The 25,299-nt window shown below is 35.7% G+C and overlaps 1 protein-coding gene across 1 annotated transcript; it reads right to left on the bottom strand.

Moving 5' to 3' along the window:
• Positions 1-2,759: 2,759 nt before the first annotated feature.
• LOC120628924 (putative inorganic phosphate cotransporter) lies at positions 2,760-23,111 on the bottom strand. Its single transcript, XM_039897598.1, has 11 exons — positions 23,005-23,111; positions 22,165-22,304; positions 21,321-21,500; positions 19,956-20,094; positions 8,574-8,791; positions 8,063-8,212; positions 7,037-7,169; positions 6,488-6,612; positions 4,377-4,499; positions 3,722-3,866; positions 2,760-2,885 (listed from the first exon to the last, which is right to left on the bottom strand). The coding sequence occupies exons 1-11, from the start codon at positions 23,033-23,035 to the stop codon at positions 2,833-2,835; spliced, it is 1,437 nt and encodes a 478-aa protein (XP_039753532.1). The 5' UTR covers positions 23,036-23,111; the 3' UTR covers positions 2,760-2,832.
• Positions 23,112-25,299: the final 2,188 nt, after the last annotated feature.

Below are 25,299 nucleotides of genomic sequence, written 5' to 3'. Positions count from 1 at the left end.
TGTCATGAACAATTATTGTAATTTGTAATCTTGAGACGAGTTTCGATATAAGTAGTCAACAAAAACGAATCTGTCACACGCACTTATGTAATAAATTAAAGAGTATGTCTGTTTGTTGGTTACATGTTATAAGATGCAATAGTAAAAAGAGAAGAAGAAGGTTAAAAGAGAGTTTTTGTAGACTATATATTTGCAATAGTAAGTAAAAGTTTTAGTCTAAGTGAAAACATTACTTATTAAAATAGGCCTACTGAAGGCACTTTTGCTGCATTAACACAAATTTTATTCAAGGGACATTTAAGTTATATTCCCTATCAGGGAATATAATCGGGGGATATAATATTTGTCTCCGGCCTGTGCTAGCCCTGCAGTAAGATGTTAATGATGTTAATGAGTAAAGGTGTGTGGAGTCCACCAATCCGCACTGGGCCAGCGTGGTGAACTACGGCCTTAACCCAGTCTCATTGTGGGAGGAGACCTGTGCCCTATACTGGGCCAGTAATCGGTTGATATGATGATGATGATGCGAAGCATTCCGATACACGTTCACCAAAGCAGCTCACCCTGGTCCCCGACCATTAGCCAAAGTGCAAGATTTGTTCGCTCACAAGCGACAAGTCGTTTTCGAGTATGGAAATATTTAAGCCCCGGAATAAAATCGATTTTATTGGCAGTGTATTAAAGCTCAAAAGTGTCTTCAATTTTTAAGCTCGAGTTTTTGACCGGGAGTTTGCACAACAAGAATAAGAAGTACAAGAGTTGCGACTCTAAACCGAAAGACATTTGGTCCATTTTATTTAGTCGATACATGCTACAGTCACATTTATAGCGTGTAAGTAGTGAGTCGAACATCTTGAGTTAACGTTTTGCAGTTTCGTACTTAATAGTTATGTAATTATATTCAGCAGAAATGCGTCTCACAGTTGAAAATTAAAAACGTCTGGCCTCAAGCTTTTAGGTACTGTGTAATCTGTGTAATTGGGATCTGGCTAGCGTGCTCTTCGAGGCATGAAATAAAGATAAAAATCAAATTAGGACTTCTAGGTCTTAATTTGGTGTTTATTTTTCCATTTACCAGCTTAGCAAAAACCAGCTTGTATACGGTCCACGATTTAGACAAAAATTTTAGTTCTACTCTATTCTCGTACCTAACCTTATCAACATTTTGTGTTGATTGTGTTTTGGTTAATTTAACTACGGATCGCGAGGTTTGGGTTACCTGTCAATGCAGTCTATGTCACTTTAGTGCCATGTAGCTAAAGCTTACAGAATCAGCATCGTTGATCTAAATTCTTAATTTTGTGGCCTTCAGTGAGACATTAATAGGTTTAGGACGACGATGATGAAATATTTTAAGAAAATTAACATTTTTTAGAGTCTAACTGTGAGCAACCACTCTCGGAACATCAGTTCTTGCGTACGAATGTACCATCTCTTATTTATCTTCATATATCGTATGCGTTCATGATACAACCATGGTACATTTTACGGAAAATTATAATGTTTGTATCTATAGGGCGTCAACTGTTGATAACATTAATAAGAACAATTAATGTATTTCTCCTCACTACTTTGGTGCTTCTTCGAGGCAGCACGTTTCATATTAGGTATAAACTTAGGTCATAATTAATAATAATAATACGCCAAATTAATTGATGTCAAAAAAAAAAAAAAAAATAATACTTAGATGATTGACTTGTCACATTTATTAATAGCGATTAAAATAAATAAATAAAAAATGTAATAAAGTTATTTTTTAAATTGCATAGAGTTATTTATGCTGTAAAATGTTTTGGAGCTGTATATTCTTTGGAAGAGTAAAATCGCGGGTTACTGTTAGTAGCAGATAAAATAAATAGACGTGCGTTATGGAACGTGCGGTGTTTATTGTATTTATTTTCACTATGTAGGAAATTTTATTGCAGTCACTATTAGTAATTTTTTTTAAAGACAAAAGACTTCAATTATTCCCATACTTATAACTAACTAGTCGCCGCTCGTCTTTGCATGGGTACACAATACAGGTTTTTAACGAACAATTTCAAATGATAATACTGATAAAATTTAAAAACTATATGCCAGCCTACTTTCCAATCAAACTTCATTTTGGTTTTCTTTTCACACCTTAGCATACATTATCGAATTTTTCACCTGTAACTTTTTTTTAAATATTTTATCACCTTGTTCATCAGGGATAACGTGGGATTCAAATTTTTCAATTCGGTCCACTAGTTTTGGAGCCTATTTAATTTAAACAAACAGAGGTATCTTTGCTCTTCATAATAAATTGTTAAAAACTTAGCTAAGCTTACTAACCGAGTACTGACTTAGTGATTTACACACCTCCAAAGATTTTGGTAACTTTCCCTAGCCCTGCTTCTAATTTCAACTGAAACGTAACGTAATAACGATTTTATAACGTAAATCACGGTATGTTTTCGTGGAAAGGCTGAAAAATTAACGTCAATAATTTAATTAGAACTGCACGATGCCTTTTTCCGTCCAATTGTCACCCACTATTTCCACAGTTTTCATAACATGCTTTTATTTTAGGGTTGTTGACGATTCGGTATTCAAGTCGAAATTATATACGAAAGGTCTATATAGTGCGTGGTGTGATTAGAACGGAATAGACAATTGGTATAGCCTAGACCGCGATGTTATTTAAATAAGACCAACTAGATAGAATACTAGATGTCATGGTGAAATAAAATAAAATAACCAATTAAATTATTTATTTATTATAGCTTAATTTATTGTTGAGTATCCTAAAATAAATTATAATGTCGACCGTCTTAAATATTTAATCCAAGGTCTTAAATCGTTTTCCTCTTACTTTGAGTTCGCTTCTTCTTTGGTTTTCGTTAAAGCAGGTTTCACTTCCTCTGTAACATAGATTAATTATTTATTTCAAGTGTGAATCTCAATAATATATGCAACTGTGTAGCAATATCTTTTATCGTCTGGTTGGATATCACTGTGCGTGCTATTCTGATCCGTATAAAATACTTTTTGTAATTAAATACTTTCTTAGAAAGCAGAAGAAAGCCGTATTGCTATGTTTATATTTCAAACAGACAGAAGTTTCAGGCAGTTTTAGGTAACCGGTTGCAAAGAACTGCTATATTTCAGTTAAATGCAAGTTACAAAATAGTGCCACAACCATCATCATCACCATCATCATATCAACCGATTACCGGGCCACTACAGGGCACGGGTCTCCTCTCAGAATGAGGAAGGGTTAAGGCCTTAGTCCACCACGCTGGCCCAGTGCAGATTGGTGGACTTCACACACCTTAAAAAACATTGTGGAGAATTCTCAGGTCTTCAGGTTTCCTCGCGATGTTTTCCTTAACCACAACGGTGAAGTAAAACATCGTGAGGAATAGTTTCCGAGAGAAGAGATCGCTTAGTCCGCCAATTTGTCAACCTTAACGCTCTTTTGTATTTGGAATTTCTGTATGTGGTGTGGATAAAAGTGTACTCATTCATTTCCTCATATGCTCTCAAACAATTAGTGCACGCAGTTGTGAAATACAGTAATGTAGACCTCCCAGCGTGTGCGCGTACGCGTGGTGGTATAGCTGCTGGGAGCCGTCGTTTGGCGACCAGTTTTTCCTATTATTGCTAAAGAACATTTCTAGTGTCTGGTTATTAAGATGTCTATGAATATAACCTACGAGTATGTATACGAACTCTTAAGAGTCAACAAATTATCAACCTGGGTCAGCCTTGATCTTATCCAAGAAGTCTGGGTCATCCCACTCTTGCCTCTTCACGCTGGCGAAGAACATGAAGCTGGTGTTGGCAGCGATGCAGATCGCTGCGCAGGTCAAAAATACGATGCGCCAGCGACTTATGTCGGTCTGAAATAAGAAAGGTTTGTAGACTATGTGACTCAATTCTTGAGATTCGTTCATGATGGATAAGTTTGGTTGGACAAACTCCCTGGCCAAACTCCAGTGTCAAACTCTATTGTATTATTAGTATAAGGCTCCAGGCAAAAGCGGTACGGAGCATGTTGCCTATAGTTTTTTTATGTAATTTAGATTCTATTATTTTGTGTCGTTCGGTAGATAATTTTATTCAGAAATAACTGCACGGATTCTATTGAGGGTCGTATTAATGTATAGCCTTTGGAGTAAAGGGTATTAGAACACGAGACATTTTTTTTTACATATCAACCCATTAAAAGACACGAGTCTCCTCCCAAAATGAAAAGGGTTTAGACCGTAGTCCACCACGCTGGCCCAGTGCGGATATGCTATGCCAGTTTTGCTCAAAGCCATATTGCTAGGCAACTAAAAAGCTATATACGAGTAGCTTTAGGAATGGCTTTCATATTCAAATATGGCAAACAGTTCAATCTAACTTACTGGATCGTTTTTTAGGATCAAACTAGTTGTGATGGGAGTGAGGACGCTGCCAAAGTTTGCCGCAAAGTTGGTTATAGAGAGCATCACGCCTGCGTAGTTTGGCGATAGGTCCAAATATGACATCTGCGAAATAAACAAAAATCAAACATCTTATTGACAACTAGCTGCGTTCTTCATCTGCGTTTATTATGGTTTTTAACAAATCACGTGGGCGTGGAAAAAATTTACACAAGTCATTAAAAAATTATTTAAACATTCGAAGGATACTCACTTATTTAGCAAATCTTTGTTTTACAAAAGGTGTTTTCCCTTCACTTATGAAGCAATCAATTATTACTCCTGTGTATAAAAATGGGGAAAAAACTCAAATCAATAACTACAGGCCAATTTCAGTATTAACGGGTATGTCTAAAGTAATGGAAAAATTAATTAATAACAGACTAATTCACTACCTAAATAAATTTAACATATTATCTACCTCGCAATATGGCTTTAGACAAGGGAAAAGTACGCAAGATATCATCTTAGATTTAACTTCGCGAATTACTGACCATCTTGACCAGAAAAATAAATGTCTAACTGTCTTTTTGGATCTAAAAAAGGCGTTCGATACAGTTTCTATCCCCATCCTTGTAAAAAAACTACATAACATAGGAATTAGAGGAAACCAGCTTAACCTGATGAAGGACTATCTAAGTAACCGAACTCAGCGCGTAAAAATAGACGACTCTATCAGTTCTGATCTTGAAATGACCTTTGGTGTTCCACAAGGTAGTGTCTTGGGACCTACCTTGTTTTTAATATACATAAATGACTTATGTGATTTTAAAATAAATTCTGGACATATTTACTCTTATGCAGATGACACTGCTATAGTATTTTATGGGAAAACTTGGATAGAAGTTCATAGCGCTGCCGAAACAGGCTTAAGAAAAATATCAAGTTGGCTTAATGCTCACTTTCTCACACTTAACACTAATAAAACAAACTATATATGTTTCGCAATAAATAATAAAAGTCAACCAATTACATCAAATCTAAAAATACATTACTGTGACGACCAGAGCGTAATTTGTACGTGTCCTACCATTGATAAAATAAACTCAACCAAATACTTAGGCATAATTATTGACCAAAGATTATCCTGGCATTCCCATCTTGAATTAATATCTAGCAGAATTAGAAAATTAATTTGGATCTTTAAAATCTTAAGACATGTTGCAACAAATAAAGTTGTTAAACAAGTCTATACAGCTCTTGCTAAATCCATACTGTCTTACTGCGTTCCAATATGGGGAGGAGCATCAAAAATTAAATTCCTTGAATTAGAACGTAGTCATCGCGCCTTGTTAAAAGTAATGTACTGCAAACCATATCGATTCCCCACAATTGAGCTATACTCCATAGATAACTTGTTGAGTGTGAGAAAGCTATATATATTACAACTATTATTAAGGAGGCATAAAACAGTAACCATAGACATAAACACAAAGACGAAAAGAAGAATAAACATTAGAACAGGTTCAAATATTGTAAAAACTACATTTGCTAAAAAACAATATACTAGACAATCGACTTATATCTACAAGAAGGTAAACAGTTTATTAAATATACACTCACTTAATACTTACCAGCTTAAAAAGACTCTAACTGAGTGGCTTGGAAAACTAACATATGAAGACACTGAGGCATTACTCGAAGCAAACAAGTAAAATCCCAATCGCAACACAAACACTCACACACACACACACACACACACACACACACACACACAAACACTCACACACACACACACACACACACACACACAGAAACACACACACTCTCTCCCGGTTATTGATTTGATTTTATATATATAAGAATATATACACAGATAATACATATTATATACATTTTACGGAAGGCGGGACACCCTGGCACAAGTAAAATAATTACTTAAAAGGATGTCCCAACAACGGATAAATGTTAAATGTAAAACGTATTTTTTGAATAAAAATTTTTTCATTTTTTCATTTTTTTTTTTTTTCATACTTGAGAAAAAAGGTTACAAGAATATTGCAGATTTGAAAACATTAGTCCTAAAATATAAGTATTTAATTGTTATAACTTACCATAAATCCAGCACCAAAAAAGCCATTCAAAGTGAGAGCTATGATAAGGGTGACAATGGCCAGACTCTTGTGTTCCGGCCCGATGAATGAAAGGGCGATCAGACTGAACGCAGTGCCGAAAAACCCTGGAAATGAATGTAATGTATGAAATGCATGGAAAGTATAAATAATTTTTTCTTCCTTTTCTTTTTTTTATCCCCCAACACAAAAACGACGGGGTTTGATAAATTGCACGTATCTTTATGTTTGTCACATACAAACATAATTTGGATGGAATTTGTAATTTGGATTGAATAAAGTGCATTGTGTCCAAAACCAGGGAAAACGCCCCGTGCACGTCTGACTTCACACCCACATCCGCGGAATGTTGCTAGCTCACAAAACTTTTCTCATTTACCCCATTTTATGGTTAACGCTTAGACCCTTAGCGTCAACTGCTAAATGGAATTAAGTGACTAACCGCCTGTTCGAGAAATTTCACTATTAATCGTGTACACGGTTTCTGTATATTCTTAATTCTGTGTCGACGGCTTGTTGCTTCTCACTTACCAAGGGAATTGAACAGTTTCCTGCAGGTCAGAAGTGACAAGTAGCCCTTATTGTATATCTTCTGGGAAACAGACGTGGAAGCGATGTTACCGATAAACATCCCTATGTAAGGTAACGCCGACAGAGATGCACTCTGGAAGAAAATAAGGTATGGTCGTGAGAATGTGATTAAAAAAAAAACACTAAGGGCGACTTCGGTACACTAAACACTTCGGTACACTTACAACGTATATGTTGTAAGTGTTGTATTTAACATTTCAAAAATTATCAATAAATAATAAATAATAGTAATATATAAAAACGTCAATAAAATTGTTTTATGGGTCCCCCATTTAATTTTTTTTCTCTCATTCATTTGTGAAATATTATTATGTATTTAATACTATGGCTCATGACATACAGCTTAATGGCAGACTGACAGATAGACAGACGGACAGACAGCAGAGCAATATTATTTGATCAATAATTTCGATCGCAATGGTTTAAACTTCAAAGTATTAAAATTTTGCATTTTCATTTATATCAGAATTTTATATCGGTTTTCTGCCTGATAGATAAATAATTTTTTGGCCTTAAAAACTCATAAAAGTACACTCGAAAATGTTTATACTATTAAGATTTTTGTCGAGTATAAACTATCAGATATAATTTTTTTTTAATTAAACGCGTATCTTTGCGTTTTAAATGGAAAAAAATTGTGATTACGAGTCTTAACCCTACTAATAGAATATGTAGGTAACATATTTAAATATTTCCTACACTGTTTATTCCGATGTTAGCTCAAATGTATTATTAACAGCAATAACAGCAATAAAAAGGCAGCAATAGGGACTGCGGACAGAACTAAATATTTATGCAATGTATAAATGTATGTCTCGATACACTGTGCGTCGCCAGTTTGGCGCAATAGCATGTCGCATATCGGTGACGTGGACTATATCAGCTTTCACTACTCAATTATGGTTTTAGTTTAAAATCACGTTCTTGCAGAATCCATAGCTTCAATCGTTTTTATAAAACACTTACGTCTTTTAGAGAGATCTGTAACCCCCTTTCTAAATAGGTGGGCATGTCAACGAAGAATAGCACGTAGCTGATGGCGCAGCCGATGTGGGTGAACATTATACCCCATAAGGCCTTCGTGCGTAGGATGTACCTCCATGGAGTTCGATGGCTCTGAAAAAAAAAGTGTGTGTGTTAATATAGTTAGGATAACACGCGATAGAAGCTATACTTCTTTGGCGTAACGAGTCAAAATTTTAATCTTACGCCTTATTTACGTTTGTAGACAAACTACGAAACTAAAATAATGTAATGGAAGTTTTATTATAACGCATTATCTAGTTATCACATTATCGGACCACCAAGTTTCACTGATCATTTCCATTTGAGATTTTTTACAATTGAATCAAATAAATAACTGGAATGAGCTCGTGTATACTGACAAACCTTATCCCAAACTACGGCTTAGTCCATCGAAATGCGACACAAAGAGACTTTTGCCTGCTAAAAATTAATTAACTATTATTCCCCTTACCTTAGATCCACCAGCATTCAACCCCCTCTCTATATACTCCTTTTCCCCCTCCGTCATCAACCGATGATCTCTCGGAGAGCTGGCAGCAAAGAAGATCCATATAATGGACTGTAAAAACATGATGCCCGACACCACGTAGAATATTAGCTTCCAGCCCATAGCTGTCTCAGCTAGAAGACCCGACACCGGCATGGCGATGATCGTGCCTATTTGTGATCCTGGAAAAGAAAATAACGGCGATTTGAGATAAGTGAAAGTAGAAGAAACACATTTAGTATTTATATATTTCATGCAAAGTTTGTGTGGAAGATCAATGCGTGGTTAACAGCTGATAGTGATCAGGGTTTAATGTTGGAGCCAGTACACAAACTTAAATTCAGAGCTCTATTTAAGTTTTCGACATAGTTTAAGCTTGATAATATTCTGTATATTTATCTTATTACTAGCTTCTGCCCGTAATTTCGTCTGAGTGGACTTCAAAATTGTTTCTAAAGCTTCGTTCGTTAACAATTTTTAATCCTACTACGGGAAATATTTGAGAGATCGGTATAGAAAGTACATGTCCTTTTCCATGGCATAGGTGACATGCATACCAAATTTCAAAGCTGTCTGCCCGCTGCTTAGCTCGTAAACAATTTTGAATTTTCCCTCCAGAATTACTTAAGGCATCGAGATAAAAAGTATTCTATGTTCTTTTCCATGTCATAGGCTACAGGCATGCTAAATTTCATCCAAATCCGTTCAGCTGTTTTGCGTGATTGAGTAACAAACATCCACACTTTCACATTTAAAATGTTTGTAGGATTATTTTGGTACTTAATTGATGAATGAATCAATAAACAAATATTGCCCTATCGTCAAGCTATGATCACCATCCAATCACTTTTAAATACTGTAAGAAAAAAGAAGTTCAGTTCTTCTATCCAAAAATATATCAGCCATTAAACTCTAGTCAATCATAGTTGAAAACTAAGCCAGATTTTAACGATGTCCTCAAAGTCTCAACTCAGTCAGTGGATAACATAATGAAGGAGGAAAATATGCTCTTTTATGCTATTGACTGCAAAGGCCCTATTCTGCCACTTGAATGCGACCCAACCGCTTTTGGTATCTGTATTGACATTGATGGATAGTTTTCGAACACAGAACACGCGGTCGGACGTCCGGACATCTTATATGGGTGTCCGTCCATGCGTAACATTGATATTGTATTTTATTCCGGCAGCCCTACTGTGATTTGGTGGGCTGAGCTTTTGATTGATTTATAAAGTAATATATTATATTATAAGCAATGACAAAATACTGAATTAACTCACTATCAAAATAGGGGAGGGGTGTTTTAAGTTTTATAGCACTACATAATTTAAGGTTTATTTTTTATTTCAACTTTAATTTTATTTATACTTTTTGTTTAATTTAACTCCAAGTTGTGTACACATACTTTGGGTATTAGCTTAAAAAAAATTGTTATTACTTTTATTTAGTTCTACCTTTAGTTATTACCTGTTTTGTGTAGCAAATAATAATAAACAAAAACAATAAACAATTTATCACTTTCGTCATTTGTCCTTAAAGTTAGAAAGCAGATGATCTGACTTTATGGATTCGAGCTATGTTTTCAGAACTACAGGGACTTTTAATAGTAATAGTTGACGTGCCAAGTGGATGGCCCACCTGATAGTAAGTGGAAAACCATTGCCAGTAAACCACAACACATTGTAGGGCAAGCTGGGAATGCGTCCAGAAACCTATATGCCAAAAATCAACCTGATGCGTAGGGCGAGGTAGGTATGTCAGAAATGAGCACGGCAGTAGTAGGTTTGTCCCCGGACGAGCTCTGTCACTTTAAGCTCTGCTACTATTTAGAAATTTCTTGGATAGGTATTTAATTTTTTAACTTGTCTTTATATAATCAAAGTAAATTAGTATTGACGGTAAAAAAGCCATTTAAGTGCGAGACATTGGAAGGTTTATACATTTCAACAAGTCTGATCGTTTTGTTTTTTTATAACTCTAGAATTTAGCCCTTGTGTGCAATCTAAGATGGTAGCGGGCTAGCCCGTTACGGAGTATGTTAGTCATATCCCTAATCGGTTTCCACGTGACATCGCACCGGAACTCTCATACGCTTAGCGGCACGTCTATGTCAGTAGGTTGGTAACTAGCCACGGCCATAGCCTCCCACCAGACAAAACTGAACTGGTCTTTATTATTTGGCAATAGAAACACACACTCTGACAATTTCAAATTACTACCTAACACGGTTATGATGATATTTAATAAAACTGATGGTTTGATACATGGGTCCTTAGGGTACGGAACACAAACCTCCATAGTCCAATTTTCCGGAAACGCTGAAGAACGTAACAAGTGGAGGCGCATCGAGGAGGCTGCATTAGCAAAAAATTATGGATCATCGTCAGCCACGGACACTCTGTCAGGAGTGAACGACTTAGGAGGGAGGGTACGGAAGTCTCAAAATGGATAAAATTATGCTTTAAAATATGACAGAAATATTTTATTTGCACTGAACAGGGTTTCGAAATACTATTTTGATAGATCTTCTACATACTTTTCTTTACAGTGAGAAAATAATTGAAAACTTTGTCAATTAAAAATGTTGTCGAAGGAAAAATTATAGTGAACTTCCTTACACTTAACAAAGAAATAATCACCTGCTGAGTGTGTTATCGAAACTCACGAGAACAATCAAAGTTTTCAGATGTGCAAACTTGTACTCGAGAACGGTATAGGGGTACTGAAGGTTTGAGATTATCGCAGCAAACTTTATTATAATGAAGAATTATAAGTTTAACTTTCGTAGTTATAACAAGAAAACATTATTTATCTAAAATTAATAAGCCTATTGTATTATTATGCCATGCTGTGACGGCAGATCAGTCACCAGTCAGTCCACCACCAGTAGAACCCGATTAGGGGTTTGGTACCATACTTCCTAACAGATTAGCCCATCTAATCGCCAGGTGATATTGCAGTCAAGGGATTACCTGTAGTGGAATAAAAAAGAGAAGGGACAGCAGCATCCTCTGTGCCACAACTATCATTTGCCCAGCGTGGTGATTATGAGCAGACCGTAAAGTTAGGAGAGGCCTTATTAGTCGAGCAGTGGAATCTTATAGGCTATTAAAACATTGATTGTATACCCAATAGCCACCATTTTATTTTTTCATATTTAGCTCTAGCTAAAGGTAATTTAAGATAGTAAAGAGTAAGGTCAACCGACACGTTTCTTGGCTTCAAAACATAATTTGTAGCCAAGAAAAAAACTAATGTTCTCGCGAGTATTCTATAAAACCTAAATAACCGTAGACAAAGTCGCGGGCAACAGCTAGTGTAACAATTTATTTAACACTAGCTCCTACCCGCGACTTCGTCTGCGTGGACTTCAGAATTTAGTTTAAAGCTTCGTTCAATTTTGTAATCTTACAAAGGGAACTATTTGAGAGATCTGTATAGAAAGTACATGTAATTTTCCATAGCATAGGTGACATGCATACAAAATTTCAAAGCTGTCTGCCCGCGGCATAGCTCGTAAATAATTTTCAATTTTCCCTTGGGAACTACTTCAGGAATCAAATCAAATGTCAAAGGCAACATGCATGTACAATTCATTCAAATCCGTTCAGCCGTCTTTGCGTGATTGAGTACCAAACCACACTTTCACATTTATCATATTCGTAGGATTTATAATTGACTTGACCAGAGCCATACTACGCAGAGCATTCAAGGATCACGTTCTACAAAGTTCCACCTAGAAATAAGCATCGCAGTTGTACTTCCCCGGACGAGCTCTGACACAAAAAACTCGAATACTACTAAAATGTAATCTTGATAAAAGTGTTTAAACAATTAAAAGACAATAAACGTAAATAGTTATCTGTGACGCCTCCCGTGCAGTAAACAAATACCATTGTTCAGTATCATATTGACATTCACATCCTTATTTGCTCAAGATTACAGACCCACTACTGAATGACGCCTACCTATACAGTAAATAAGTAAACTTCGGTGACATCGATCGCTATAAATATGCGTGCACAGGGTTTTTGACCAGGGTATGCATAAAGAAGGCAGATGCCATAAAATGGAACAATCCTTCGCATTAATGAGTTGTACAAAAATTTTAGGGTGTGCAGAGCTCTTGTGCATGTATGAAGTGCACGTCACTGAATATTGTGTAACAAATGTACGTAGCAATATTGCAGTGACTGTTTGTAAATTCTTCAAAACTAAAACCTCAAAATCTCTGGCGGCGTATGTACATTTTTACTAAACAGGATATACGCCGCTACTTTTATTTTGCCGTACATAATCTGCATAATGGATCATATTCATTGGTAAAAAATAATATAATAAATAGTGTGGTGTTTAAGAAGCATCCTATACCAAATATCAGCGGACAGCGGCGCTATTAATTCAATCAGTTGCAGTGATGGCATGCTTCAGTAAAAGTTATTTTAATAAATACTTCTATTATTTTGAATTACTGTAGATTAAAGCGATGATAGCGCATTGGGCAGGAGCTTGACCTCCCGTTTGGGAGGCCGACTTCGACCCCAGCACGCACCTCTAACTTTTATAAGTTTTGTGCGTTTGAAGTAATTAAACAATGGTGAAGGAAAACATCGTGAGAAAACCTACATGCCTGAGAGTTCTACATAATATTCTCAAAGGTGTGTTAAGTCCACCAATCCGCACTATGCTCGCGTGGTGGACTAAGGCCTTCTCGTTTTGGGTGAAGACCCGTGTAATAAGCCGGTTATGGGTTGATGTGATGAACCTGCATCACTCCTTCAATCGCTCGAGTGCTTTGCCAAGCAAGATACGGTTCTTACAATATCCATGCCATACCGTTCTTATTAATATTATAAATGTGAAATTTACCCTTCCCTCACGTCCTAAGCAAGAAACCAATCAGTTTGATTTTTGGCATAGAGATAGCTGAAAGAACGGGAAGCAACGTAGGTTACTTTTTATCGCAGAAAACAACCGTTTGCCACGAGATTAATAAAAAAAACGTTATAAACGCGAACGAAGTATTCGAGCTAATATGTAATTTTATTAACCACGTACCTTTTTATCGATACTTATTTTTAAATATCAATTTTAAAATATTGCCAGGAATAGAAAACAAACCTTACGTAGAGTTAAATAAATTTGCGTAAGAGATTGCACTCTAGCAAGATAAGATGCATGAGATGTTAAATTGTCGAGCAACGACGCATAGCAAATTGGAATAAGACAAATTGATTCCAAATCCCGGAGTGAACGTAAATGCATTCCTATTTAAATTCGAATGGCATAGAATAAAGACGGCAGCACATTTACGACACGCGGCGCGTGTTCAGTTAAATCAAATCCATTATGTAACCATGCAGTTTTCTGTGACAAAAGCGCACTACACACACACTACTTGGTTTACTTGGTACACTTAAATTTTTCGAACAAATGTTGGAACACGTCCTATAAACAAACGTGCTGTTCTGTGTCTATTAACCCAAACGTTAGGTGTGCAATTGTTCTGTGCCTCATATTCCTGAATCCTGACAAAGTTCTCGGAGGAATGTGTCTTTCGGTTGCCTTCAGATCAAAAATTAGAGTCACTACAATAGACTGCATGACTTTACAAAAGTACTTTGAAAGTGTGCATGAAATGAATGAATTTTTAATTTGAATATAATTATAAGTATAGAAGAAAGCCAAGAATAATAAATTTTGATATAAACACTTTGATAAATTTGTACTATCCAAAATTATCAAAATGTTTTATATCAAAATTCATTATTCTTGGCTTTTCCTTTTGTAGCAGCAAGTAATAAAAAGCGTCCGAAACAATTAATGCAACTCACAGAAAGGAAGTTGCACAATTTTCACAGGCAGGCTTCAGGCAGGGCCAGATTAAAAAAGTTACGCCCGCGATTCCGCTTTGTTTTCCTACTGGCGCCACTTTTCAATAAATAACAAAAACTCCTACGCTTGTGCGAACAACCCAACGTGTTTCTCGGTAGTTACATGAAGCGTTACATAGGTATAGCGTTACGTTGTTTTCTCGCATATTGCGAACATGATGACTGTTGTTTCGTTTTATTTTCGTATTTAAGTACCTAATATGTCATTTTAGAGGAATTTGCTCTGATAAGTCGACAAGGCTGCGAAGAACCTATAAAATATGTTATATTTCTGTTTGAATATATCGATCCACTAGAGAAAATATTCTAAGAATTGTAACGTGTAATTCTCGTAGTTATTCGGAGTCCTCTACTGTAAAAGCGGAAAACTGTGGAATGCACTCCCTGATGACATTCGACCCCTGCGATTTTAGCAGGCTATTAGGAGGCTTTTTCTTACTATAAATATGTTAATACTATACGTGTACGTATGTGTATTTATGTATATATATTTATATACATTATTACATTTATTATTTTATTTAATTATTTATGTATTTTTGTAGTGTGTAAATCTATCTTATTACATGTATAGAATTACGATTTCCCGTCTCTCTGCCTTATTCCATTATTTAAGGTAGCCTGGAAGAGATCTCTTTTAGTGATAAGGCCGCCTTTGGCACATAATTTATGTTAAAGTAAGTGTTCCTGTGTGTTTTTCCTCTATTATGCAATAAAGTTGCATAAATAAATAAAATAAATAAATAAATAAATAAAAATAATAGTTTGTAATTGTTATACGTTGCATGCAACTAAATGTAAGTAGGACCATTATCATCGTTATTCAAAGGATATTTTTTTTTTAACTCCACTAGAAGTTTGCCCTTGACTGCAATGTCACTCATCTCATCTCACTTCTGATAAGTTTTGATGCAGTGATAATATAACATGTAGAAAATGCATGACATAAATTCTTCCTAGTATTCTTCACTAAAATATTGTGATGATATTCATTAAAACCCACTTATCCGCAATCAAGCAAAGTGGTGGGTCATTACATAAAAAGAAAAAAGAATGTAATCTTTTCTCTTTACATTTTTAGTTGAAACTATTTTATTACATAAATAACATATTATTATGAAGAATACAAGTAATGATGAATCAAAGTTTGTAATACAATAAGCAAATTTTTCCCAGCCTAACTAAATTGCTAACTTTAACTTGAAGACTTAAAGCTCATTTATCAAGAAAATTTCCAACCAACTTAGCCTGAGATGTGCTTCAAATAATATCGTTTTTAATACATTATCTGAAACGTGTCTAGAACTTATCCGTGTCATCTTAAATCTAGCTTCAAAAATTTTACGTCATTAATCATTTATTTTCCTTGGTTAACATTTCGTATGTCTTGCAGTTTTCTTAGTATATTATATTACAAATGCGAAAATAAAAAATATGTTTGTTTATTAAAGAGAGAAAACACGTTTTTTCGTACTGCAATATAAAACGCAAGTGGGTCATGCAAAAAGAAAATAGGTGAAACTAAAACATAAGAAATACTGTAGGTGCAGAAGTCATTTGTGGGAGTGAGTATACGCTTATATAATATGAACCTTATAAGGTTATTTTGGACCCACCGTTGCATACATTTAAAAAATCTGTAAAACACATTTAATACAGCGAGGTTACTATACATTTGATGAATTTCTTAATGACAAGGTAGATTGGAAGCAGTCAGCTTCGCTCTCATCTCCAACAGGATAGAAAAATGATTGTAAATGTTGATGTTGGAAAAGAGCAACTACTGAGTTTCTTGCTGGCTCTTCTCGGTAGAATCTGGTTTCCGAACCAAACATACTTGACGTTTCAAAAGTGCGTATAAAGTAGGCCTACTTGAAATAAATGAATTTTAAATTTTGAATTTTGAATGTTGAAAAAAAACCTTAATACACGCGAACAAAGTCGCGGGTATCAGCTAATAGGTAACCAAATGACGTCTACTGCTCGGCGTAGGTGTTAAAGTAATTAAGGCTTCAGCTTACAAACTTCAGGTGCCTGAAACTAATTTGGCTTTACTTGTTAGCAAGCAATTTCTTTTGGGGATGACTTTTGAAAACAGCACGGTAGACGAATATTGTTCCAGACATTTGAAGCTAAGTATCAAAAGCGTTCACGGAAAGCAGCTTTTCGGGAATTCGATCTTAAGGGTTAGTTTTATGAACACTCTCTCAGAATTCGTATTTAGAAAGCAGTTCGTATTTAGAAATTATATTCCCATGAAAAATCCCATTCAAGAAGGAAAGTTTTTAACTTTAAATCATGAAATGCAGATGATCTCAAGGAGTACAGCTAGAAGTATAATTATATTCATTACAAAAAGCGATAGTAAAAAAAAAACCACTGATAGTTACCCTGTGCCGTGTGGTGACACCAGATCAGAATACAGTTGACCCCCTCCTATTGCCGCGGGTGTCTTACGAGACTAAGGGAATATAACGAAGATGAGGTAGCAGCGTCCTCTATGCTGCTACTACCATTTACCACCACAGTAAATATATTAAAGCAGTTGGGAAACTACGAATAAACTATCGAAACATCACTCACAAAGATGTACGCGGTGCGTACATCGGAGCTCCAAAGCTATAATCGCAGGGATGCTGTGTCGAGAGGAGAGATCACTTGCCTATCTTAAAAATTACACGCGTCAGAAATAATAGTTCTTTGATGTAACAAGATAAAAATCTATTCTTACGCCTTATTGTAGAATAAGGCGTTATATTGATATATATTTTATACGTTGAAAGTTTTATTATAACGCATTATGTAGTTATCTCATTAATGCAATGATGAGTTTATGTTAGTGCTTCAAATTTATTTTTAGTGCTGATCATTGCATCAGGCACGATTGTCTATAAATACCTATTCTTGCCTTGAAGATATTCAAGTAATACGTAGCAGGAAACAGTTGCCGGAAAGGCGTTAAACACTTTAGCGGTACATATCAGTAACGTGGATAAACGTTTAGCTGCGTGTCGATTGAATATCAACCACATAATTGTTGTACCAGCACGCAACACCTGAATGACTTTGGATAAATTGGACACACAATTCGCTTAGCATAAGTGCATAAGATGCTTTTTATCTTCAGTCATATAACACTTGACCAGATCTTCCGGGGGCTTCACCAGCGTTTGCTAGCCCCTACTGCCGTTTTCATGTTAAAAATGCGAAAGCAGCCGTGTGTATGGCATACTAATATAGTTCTAATATATTGGTTAGCGACACAATATTTTATAATTCGATCAAAGGAAATTGCATACAATTATACAAAAACCTACCCATTGATAACTTGGAGATGTCTCTTAAAAAGTTTAAAGTTTGTATTAAGCGTAAGCTTATAGAAACGTCCTATTATAGTATAAAGGACTACGTAATCGATAAAATAGCAATGGTGTGATTTATTGCTCTAACCAGGTTGCTCTTCTGATAATATTAAATGACAATGTGAGATGGTGATAACAAAAAACAACACCTGGCTTAGATTGTTGTGGACTTCTTCTTAGACCAGGGCGCATTTGGAACCCTCGTAGCTTTAGTTTTAAGTTGACGAATATGGTTATCGCAACCATCTCACTACCGTGTACATATTTGTCGTGTATTGTACCTATCATAAGTGCCATCTATGGGCATGGTTGAATAAAGATATTTTCACTTTGACCTAGATATCTGTAGGGTGGTTTGTGGCCACGGCCGAAGCCTCAGACTAGACTACACAAAATTCGAAACTCACAGATTTTAAATTGTCACCGCGAGTATCAAACTCAGGACCTCTAATAATGAAACCACTAACCAATTTATGCATTAACAGTATGAGTCGGGTTTTCAGATTAAAATAATATTTTAAGTGTTATATATAGCAATATATACCCTTAATAAAAAAATCTCATCAAAATCCTTATAGCCGCTTTCGCATGGTCATAACAGAATTACGTCTTCGATCTATCCCATGGGAACCGTGCATAATAAGCTAGCCTATATAACTCTCTGCCCATAAACCTTGTCTATCATTCGAATTTTCTTTGCTCTGTTGTGTGATTGAAGGACACACAGAAAACACAAAATCAAAATAAAATATTTCTTTAAAAACTGCACACCGCGGCGTCCCCGTGAATAAGGCATTTGGTAGCTTTGCTCGGATTTATTTAACACTCTTTATTTGTACACCACACAGTAAGGAAAATAAAGAACGAATAGAGAGAAACAAATACTGGAGTAGAATACAACGATTGAGAGCACACCAAGAGCGAGAACAAATAGGTGGTGTAACATACGAATACATGAACAAAATATACACAAATAAAAAATAAAAATTAATAAAAAATTATGTTCGGATGTAACGGAAAGACGAAATATCATGTTAATAGAAAAAATAATAGTTCAAAAAAACTACAAATACGCGTGATATAAACTAAACTTTTTTCTTCCTTTAAGTTTAGTTTATTTATAAAAGAGTGATTTTTAGTACTATTTTTATCATAGCAAAATTAATCGGTCAACCATTCATCATCAAATTTGTTATTATTATTGAAATCGGCTGAAGATAATGGTTGGAAATTAAAATTAAAACCAGTCCTGCTTTATCGACTATAGGTGAAAATTATATAAATTACCAAAAATCTTATTTAGAAAATTGAAAAATGGAATAATCTTATAAAATTTGTGTATTGTCATCGGTTCTTGATATATCTACGAAGTTTGAACGAAATCAGACCGTTTGGAGACGGTCAAAATCAAGTCTAAAGGAATCGGCTACAAACATACATACAGGTGAACCTTATATAAAGCGTGTAAAAATACTAAGTACCTTTGGAATGTGATGTTTTTTCTAGGATCAAAGTACCCACGTTACTCTCAATCAAATTGATTGGTTAACATGGTCGTCCTGACCATATGACTGATAAAGTATGGACAAATAAAAAAACAAAAAATAAACAAACAAGCAAACACTCTTTCGCATTTATAATATTAGTATGAGTTTGTATGTATTCAAACAGACCCATATAAACTTTTAAAGCACAATTTAATGGTAAGTGTCTTATACTAATATATAAAGCTGAAGAATTTTTTGTTTGTTTACTTAAACGCGATGATCTCAGGAACTATTTGTCCGATTTGTAAAAATCTTTCAGTGTTGGATAGCCCATTTATCGAGGAAGGTAAAGGCTATATACGAGTATCATCATTCTAAGATCAATAGGAGCATAGCAACAATGGAGAATGTCTTTTTTCCTTTGAGAGCTTCCGCTGCGTACGCTGCGATGGTTAAAGTTTCGAAGAATGCATGTATTTTATTCACCTTTAAAAGTTCTAAAAAAAAAGTCCGCCTTAGCATATGTCTTTCTTTTAAAGTTGACTTAAACTCAGGGATCGCTAGTATGTAATTAAAGTAAGAAGGTAATGATGTGATGCTCACCTCCATAAACGATACCGGAGTAAGAGGTGATCTCGTGCGCCGGCAACCACTGACCCAGCAGGGTGTGGAAGCCTGGGAACAGGCACGCCTGCGTCAGGCCCATGATGACGCGGCAGGCGCACACCACTTGCCAGCCACCCTGACAACCATATCACAATGATATTATTAAACAATCTTCTGCAGTATTACCCATGCAGTTTAAACAATGGGTTAAAACACTTTTTTTACAGCGAGGTTCTTACAATTTTAGACGGCCGATTGGCACAGTGGGCACAATATCTGCTTCCTGAGTCCAAGGCTTTGAGTTCGAATTCGGCAACTAGACAATGTTTGCGCGATGAACATGAATGTTCTTCTGTATATTATGAGTATTTGTTTAAAAATATTCATCCGCCAGCTTAGTACCCATAACACCAGTTACGCTCACTTTGGGACTAGATGGCGATAAATAATAATAAAAAATATTAATAATTATACTACGACAATACACACATCACCATCTTATCCCAAAGTAAGCGTAGCTTGTGTTATGGGTACTAAGATGACTGATCAATATTTTTATGAATATGGTACATATATACTTATAATATAAGAAATAAACATTCATGTTCATCACTCAAACATTTTCCAGTTGTGGGAATCGAACCCTCTGCCTTAGACCCAGAAAGCTGCCCCCTGTGACAATAGGCCGTTCAATAATAACAACAATTAAAATATCACTTACTTCAACGGTTAAGGAAAACATTGTTAGGAAACCTGCATGCCTGAGGGTTCTCCATAATGTTCTCGAAGCTATATTGCTTATGAATATTTTTATGAATAAATACTTATATACATATAAACACCCAGACACTAAAAAACATTCATGTTCTTCACACAAACTTTGACAGTTGTGGGAATCAAACCCACGGCCTTTGACTCAGAAAGCAGGGTCGCTGCCCACTGCGCCTATTGGGCGTTACTACTATCGCCACGCTTATTTCTGCCGTTAAGCAGCATTGTTGCAATGCTGTGTTCCGGTCTGAAGAGTGTGGTTGCTGGTGTAATAAAAAGGACATGAGGTTTAACAACTACGTCTATAATTGGTGCTCCTTGCTCTAACATGCCCTGTGAAGTGCTGATCAGTTTATAGTCGATGGTATTTCACTTACTATCAGGTGGGCCATCATACTTGGTCCGTCAATTAGTACGATACATATAAACATATGTGTGTAGTTTAGTTCATCAAACTTACAAGGTTTTGCTTACTATTTCTATTCAATTCTATTTCTTTATGTATTTACGAGTAATGGGCTATCGGCAATTCGGTGTGCAAAAAGATTCCTGCGGCTCTTTTTCTTAAATTTAATATAAAAAAAAACTTACAAATTGCACAAGCGTGGGCAGAAGAGCACAGATGATCGCGTTCGCCAGGAGAGAGAAAAGGACGATGGGCTTCCCTCCGTACCTCTTCGCGAGCAAGCCAGCTGGTATCTGCATTATCAAGTAGCCCCAGAAGAACGATGATAGAATCATACCCTGAGTCTTTTTGTCCCATTCGTAGACCTAAAAACAATTAATGTCTGTTTATACTTTGTTCCAACTATTTTATTTGCCTTTTGATATATATTTCCAAACCAAAATAGTACACTGACTAAATTATTATTATTCTACGACAAAAGTAAAAAGGGGAAACACCGAATAGCATAGAAAACAATATTACGATGTCTTGAGATGAATAAATAACATCATATCAACCGATAGACGTCCACTGTTGAACATAGATCTTGTATAGTCGTGTGTTGTAAATTTGTGGGTCGACCAACGCTGCACTTACCAGTGCGGAAATGCAGTTCCAGCACCTTGGGACCCCAACGTCCATCCTTTCTCCGAGCAATGTGCCCCGAGCAATGCCGGTAACTTTGGTTCTTCTACAGATCTCCTCATTTCTGATTTTACCACGTAGAAATACCAACTGAGTAACTCTGAGCCTTCTTATGAGGCCCATAATAAATAACAGAGTTATTTAATATGCTAAGAGTACTTTAGCATTTCAAGTTGTTCCATTAGGTTGTCATGGAATAAACCCCTTTGGGCATTACTGTCAATGAAAGCTTACGTGCAACAATAAATAGTTCTACAATATGGAAACAAGAACAATTTATTTGTTTCGTAGGTAAAGAAGAAGTTGTATAAGCAACGCAAAAGAAATAATGCTGGTTGTACTTACTATTACATTGGTATCGTTGCGACGTCGCATGTCAGTCATGGCGAGTATGGCGACCCCCAAGCTGCTGCGAGCGATGAACAGAGCCACCATCGTCAAACACATGCACGCCATCTGGATGTGGCGGACGCCGAAGCCATATCCTGCAAACGAAGGCTCCGTAGATCATACCAGATATTGCCCCGTTACGAGCGGTGCTCTGTCAGTGCCTATCGTCCAAACTTCAGGTCATTGCAAACCTGTTTAGGGGCGACCCTTTTGAGGTCATCACATCATTCTTGTTTTTTTAAATTTTGATTGTGTATATCCAAATAAAAGATTTCTTCTTTGCCGTGCCGTGGTAATGTCCAGTATGCAAATTATTACATGTCTACTTGTTGAGTAGTGCACATTTTTAAACCAAGCGCGTACAAACCGGTTGCTTTTCCGGGGTTAGGAGTAATCTACGTCAATGAGAATACAAACTATTTCTATGTTTCTATTCTTGTAAATTCAATCAAAATTGGTGCATAGGTTTTGCCGCATATAGACAGCACGCAAACAAATAAATAAACAAACTGATACAATTAACGATTTTATGTCTCGGCGACATTATCTTTGTTCTTTCCTGCTTGCTTTCCTGGTTGCAAGCTTGATTAATAAGTTGGTTTAAAAGTAAAATATATTTCTTCCCTTTCGAATGCACCACATTAAGTTATTTAAATAAGTATTAAAATGAATAGAATTTTATATGCTCTCAATTTATATTATACAGTACCTAAAGGCTTTTTAAAATTCTGGACAAAGAAATGCATGGCTTTAGTTTTGTTGAAAGTGAGAAATAGAAAAGATTAAAAGCCTTACGTTTTTCAGATCCTCCGTCGCAGTTCTTCATTTTGAAATTCAATATTACTTTTTCGTGTTACCATTTATTTTTATTATTAAATTAGTTACTTGAACTTACTGCAGCCTTTGATCGAATGGAATATGTATATCATAGAAGAACTAAAGTGATATTTCGAAAGTAAATAAATAAATAATGCGATAAAAAGGTGTTAAGTGAATTTGATATTTATTTCAAAAAGCGTACAGTTTGCTTTACTGCATAACTTCGTCATGTATCTTTGACGTAATACCATGTCTCACAAACGGTATCTCCGTACAAACATGGGTGCAAACACACTGATTTGCTTATTTATTAATTTGTCTCATAAATTAAAACAATAGCAAGTATATTTATAGTTGTAGTTCAAGTTTAAGTAGTATCTACTAATAGAGTCGTCATCACCATCATCGGCCCACTACAAATTCAAATGCAAATTCAAAATTTCTTTATTCATGTAGGCCTATCGCAGGCAGTTATGAAGCGTTCATACATATATGCATATATGATAACACCCCCCTTTTTGCCTCGATGGTTGGTAGATATTAGATCTGAAACGTAAATAACTTCGTGGAAAATTAAAAGGCATTTACTACGCAGCTTTGTTTATAACGCTACTCATGTACATTGAAAAAGAAAAAGAAAAATAAAATAAAAGAAAAATGAAGAGTACTTAAATAGCGTTATAACATTTCTATACCGCTGCGAATGAAAAATTTAAGACTGGTTTTCTTGAATACTAGATTAATTGAAATAACTTAATTGAACATATTAAAATGCAAAAGTACTCCATTCATATTTAAATGCAAATGGAGGTAGGAGGAAAGAAATTAAAGAATAGAGAAATCACTTTAGATTTTTTAATATGACCCTTCAGTGAATACTTTAGGCTAGGTTCACATGAAGTTTTAATTTATCAGTTAAAAATTTTTATAAGACTTTTCTTGTTGTTGTGTATAATACTATAAATTTACCCATTGACATCTTGGAGAAGTCTATTAAAAGTTCAAAGTTTGTATTAAACGCAAGCTTATAAAAAAGTCCTATCATAGTATACAGGACGACGTAATCGATAAAACTGCTTTGGTGTGAATTATTGCTTTAACCAGGTCGCTGGTCAAAACAAAAAAAAAAAAACACCCGCCTATGTTTACTGTGGGCTTCTTCTTCTAGCTGTAGTTTTTAGTTAACGAACATGGTCATCGCCATCATCTCACTACCGTGTAATGTACGCATCAAAAGTGCCATCTATGGGCCTACTTGAATAAATATATTTTTGACTTTGACTTTAATTGACGCATATCAGCTAAAACTGATCTAATGTTTCCACATGATCCAAAGTTGTATCTTACAAAGGTGTGAGTGGTGAGGCACTTAGGGGATGCTTCTTTACCAAGGTTCTTTATCTCCATCACTATACTATTACTGGCTTTTTTTTTTAAATATCCTTACTTTTGCCGTGTGGTGACGGCAGATCTGAATACAGTTGCCAACACCCCTCCTCTTTCCGCCGAGGTCGTGCGAGGCGACTGAGGGAATATGGCAAGCAGCAGACAGCAGTATCTCTGAGCTACCATTTAATGCAACCTCCAACTTTGGGTGAGAGGTGATATGATAATTATAGGTAAACCCTTACGTTGGGATACGAATTTTGTCCAGCAGTGTTTGATAAACAGTACAATACGATTACCTACAAATCGAGAGTGTATAGGCATCTTCTAGGCGCCGGCCCTTTACCTTAGGCTGCGACATCGCTTGCCATCCGGGGGGATTGCAGTCAAACGCTTGTCTATATACATAAAAAAATGTGTCTCGAAATTAGACAAGTTCAGGCTGTAGTACATCACGCTAACAAAGTGCGGATTGGTAGAGTTCACACGCTTACAAGGATATTATGGAGAGCTGTAAGGCATGCGAGTTGTCTCACAATATACCCTTTTTTATCGTCCAAATTCAGAATCAATTTATTACAAGTAAGCTTAATATAAGTACTTTTGAAAAAAATCTTCAATATTGAAAGGCTTTCACCGCTTGTAATGTTAGTAAAGTACATTAGTATGAACTAATCATAACATTAAGAAGCTGTGATAGCACAATGAGTAGGACTTCGACTCTACTTTCGGGGTGCTGAGTTCGAATCCCAGCGCACCTCTAACTTTTCTGAGTTTTGAGCAATTATAATAATACATAAATATATACGTCAATACACACATCGCTATCTAGCCCCAAAGTAAGCGTAGCTTGTGTTATGGGTACTAAGATGACTGATCAATATT

The sequence above is a fragment of the Pararge aegeria genome, chromosome 13 (assembly GCF_905163445.1).
Source record: "Pararge aegeria chromosome 13, ilParAegt1.1, whole genome shotgun sequence".
Taxonomy (NCBI): domain Eukaryota; kingdom Metazoa; phylum Arthropoda; class Insecta; order Lepidoptera; family Nymphalidae; genus Pararge; species Pararge aegeria.
This window is presented reverse-complemented; position numbering and strand designations above follow the sequence as displayed.

Excerpts from the sequence above, each read along its gene's own strand:
- LOC120628924 (XM_039897598.1), bottom strand. The coding sequence starts at position 23,035 with ATGAAGAACTGCGACGGAGGATCTGAAAAAC. Across the intron at positions 7,170-8,062 it reads TACAGATCTCTCTAAAAGAC|AGTGCATCTCTGTCGGCGTT; the intron begins GTAAGTGTTTTA and ends ATTTTCTTCCAG. Across the intron at positions 4,500-6,487 it reads TTTTTGGTGCTGGATTTATG|ATGTCATATTTGGACCTATC; the intron begins GTAAGTTATAAC and ends TTTATTTCGCAG.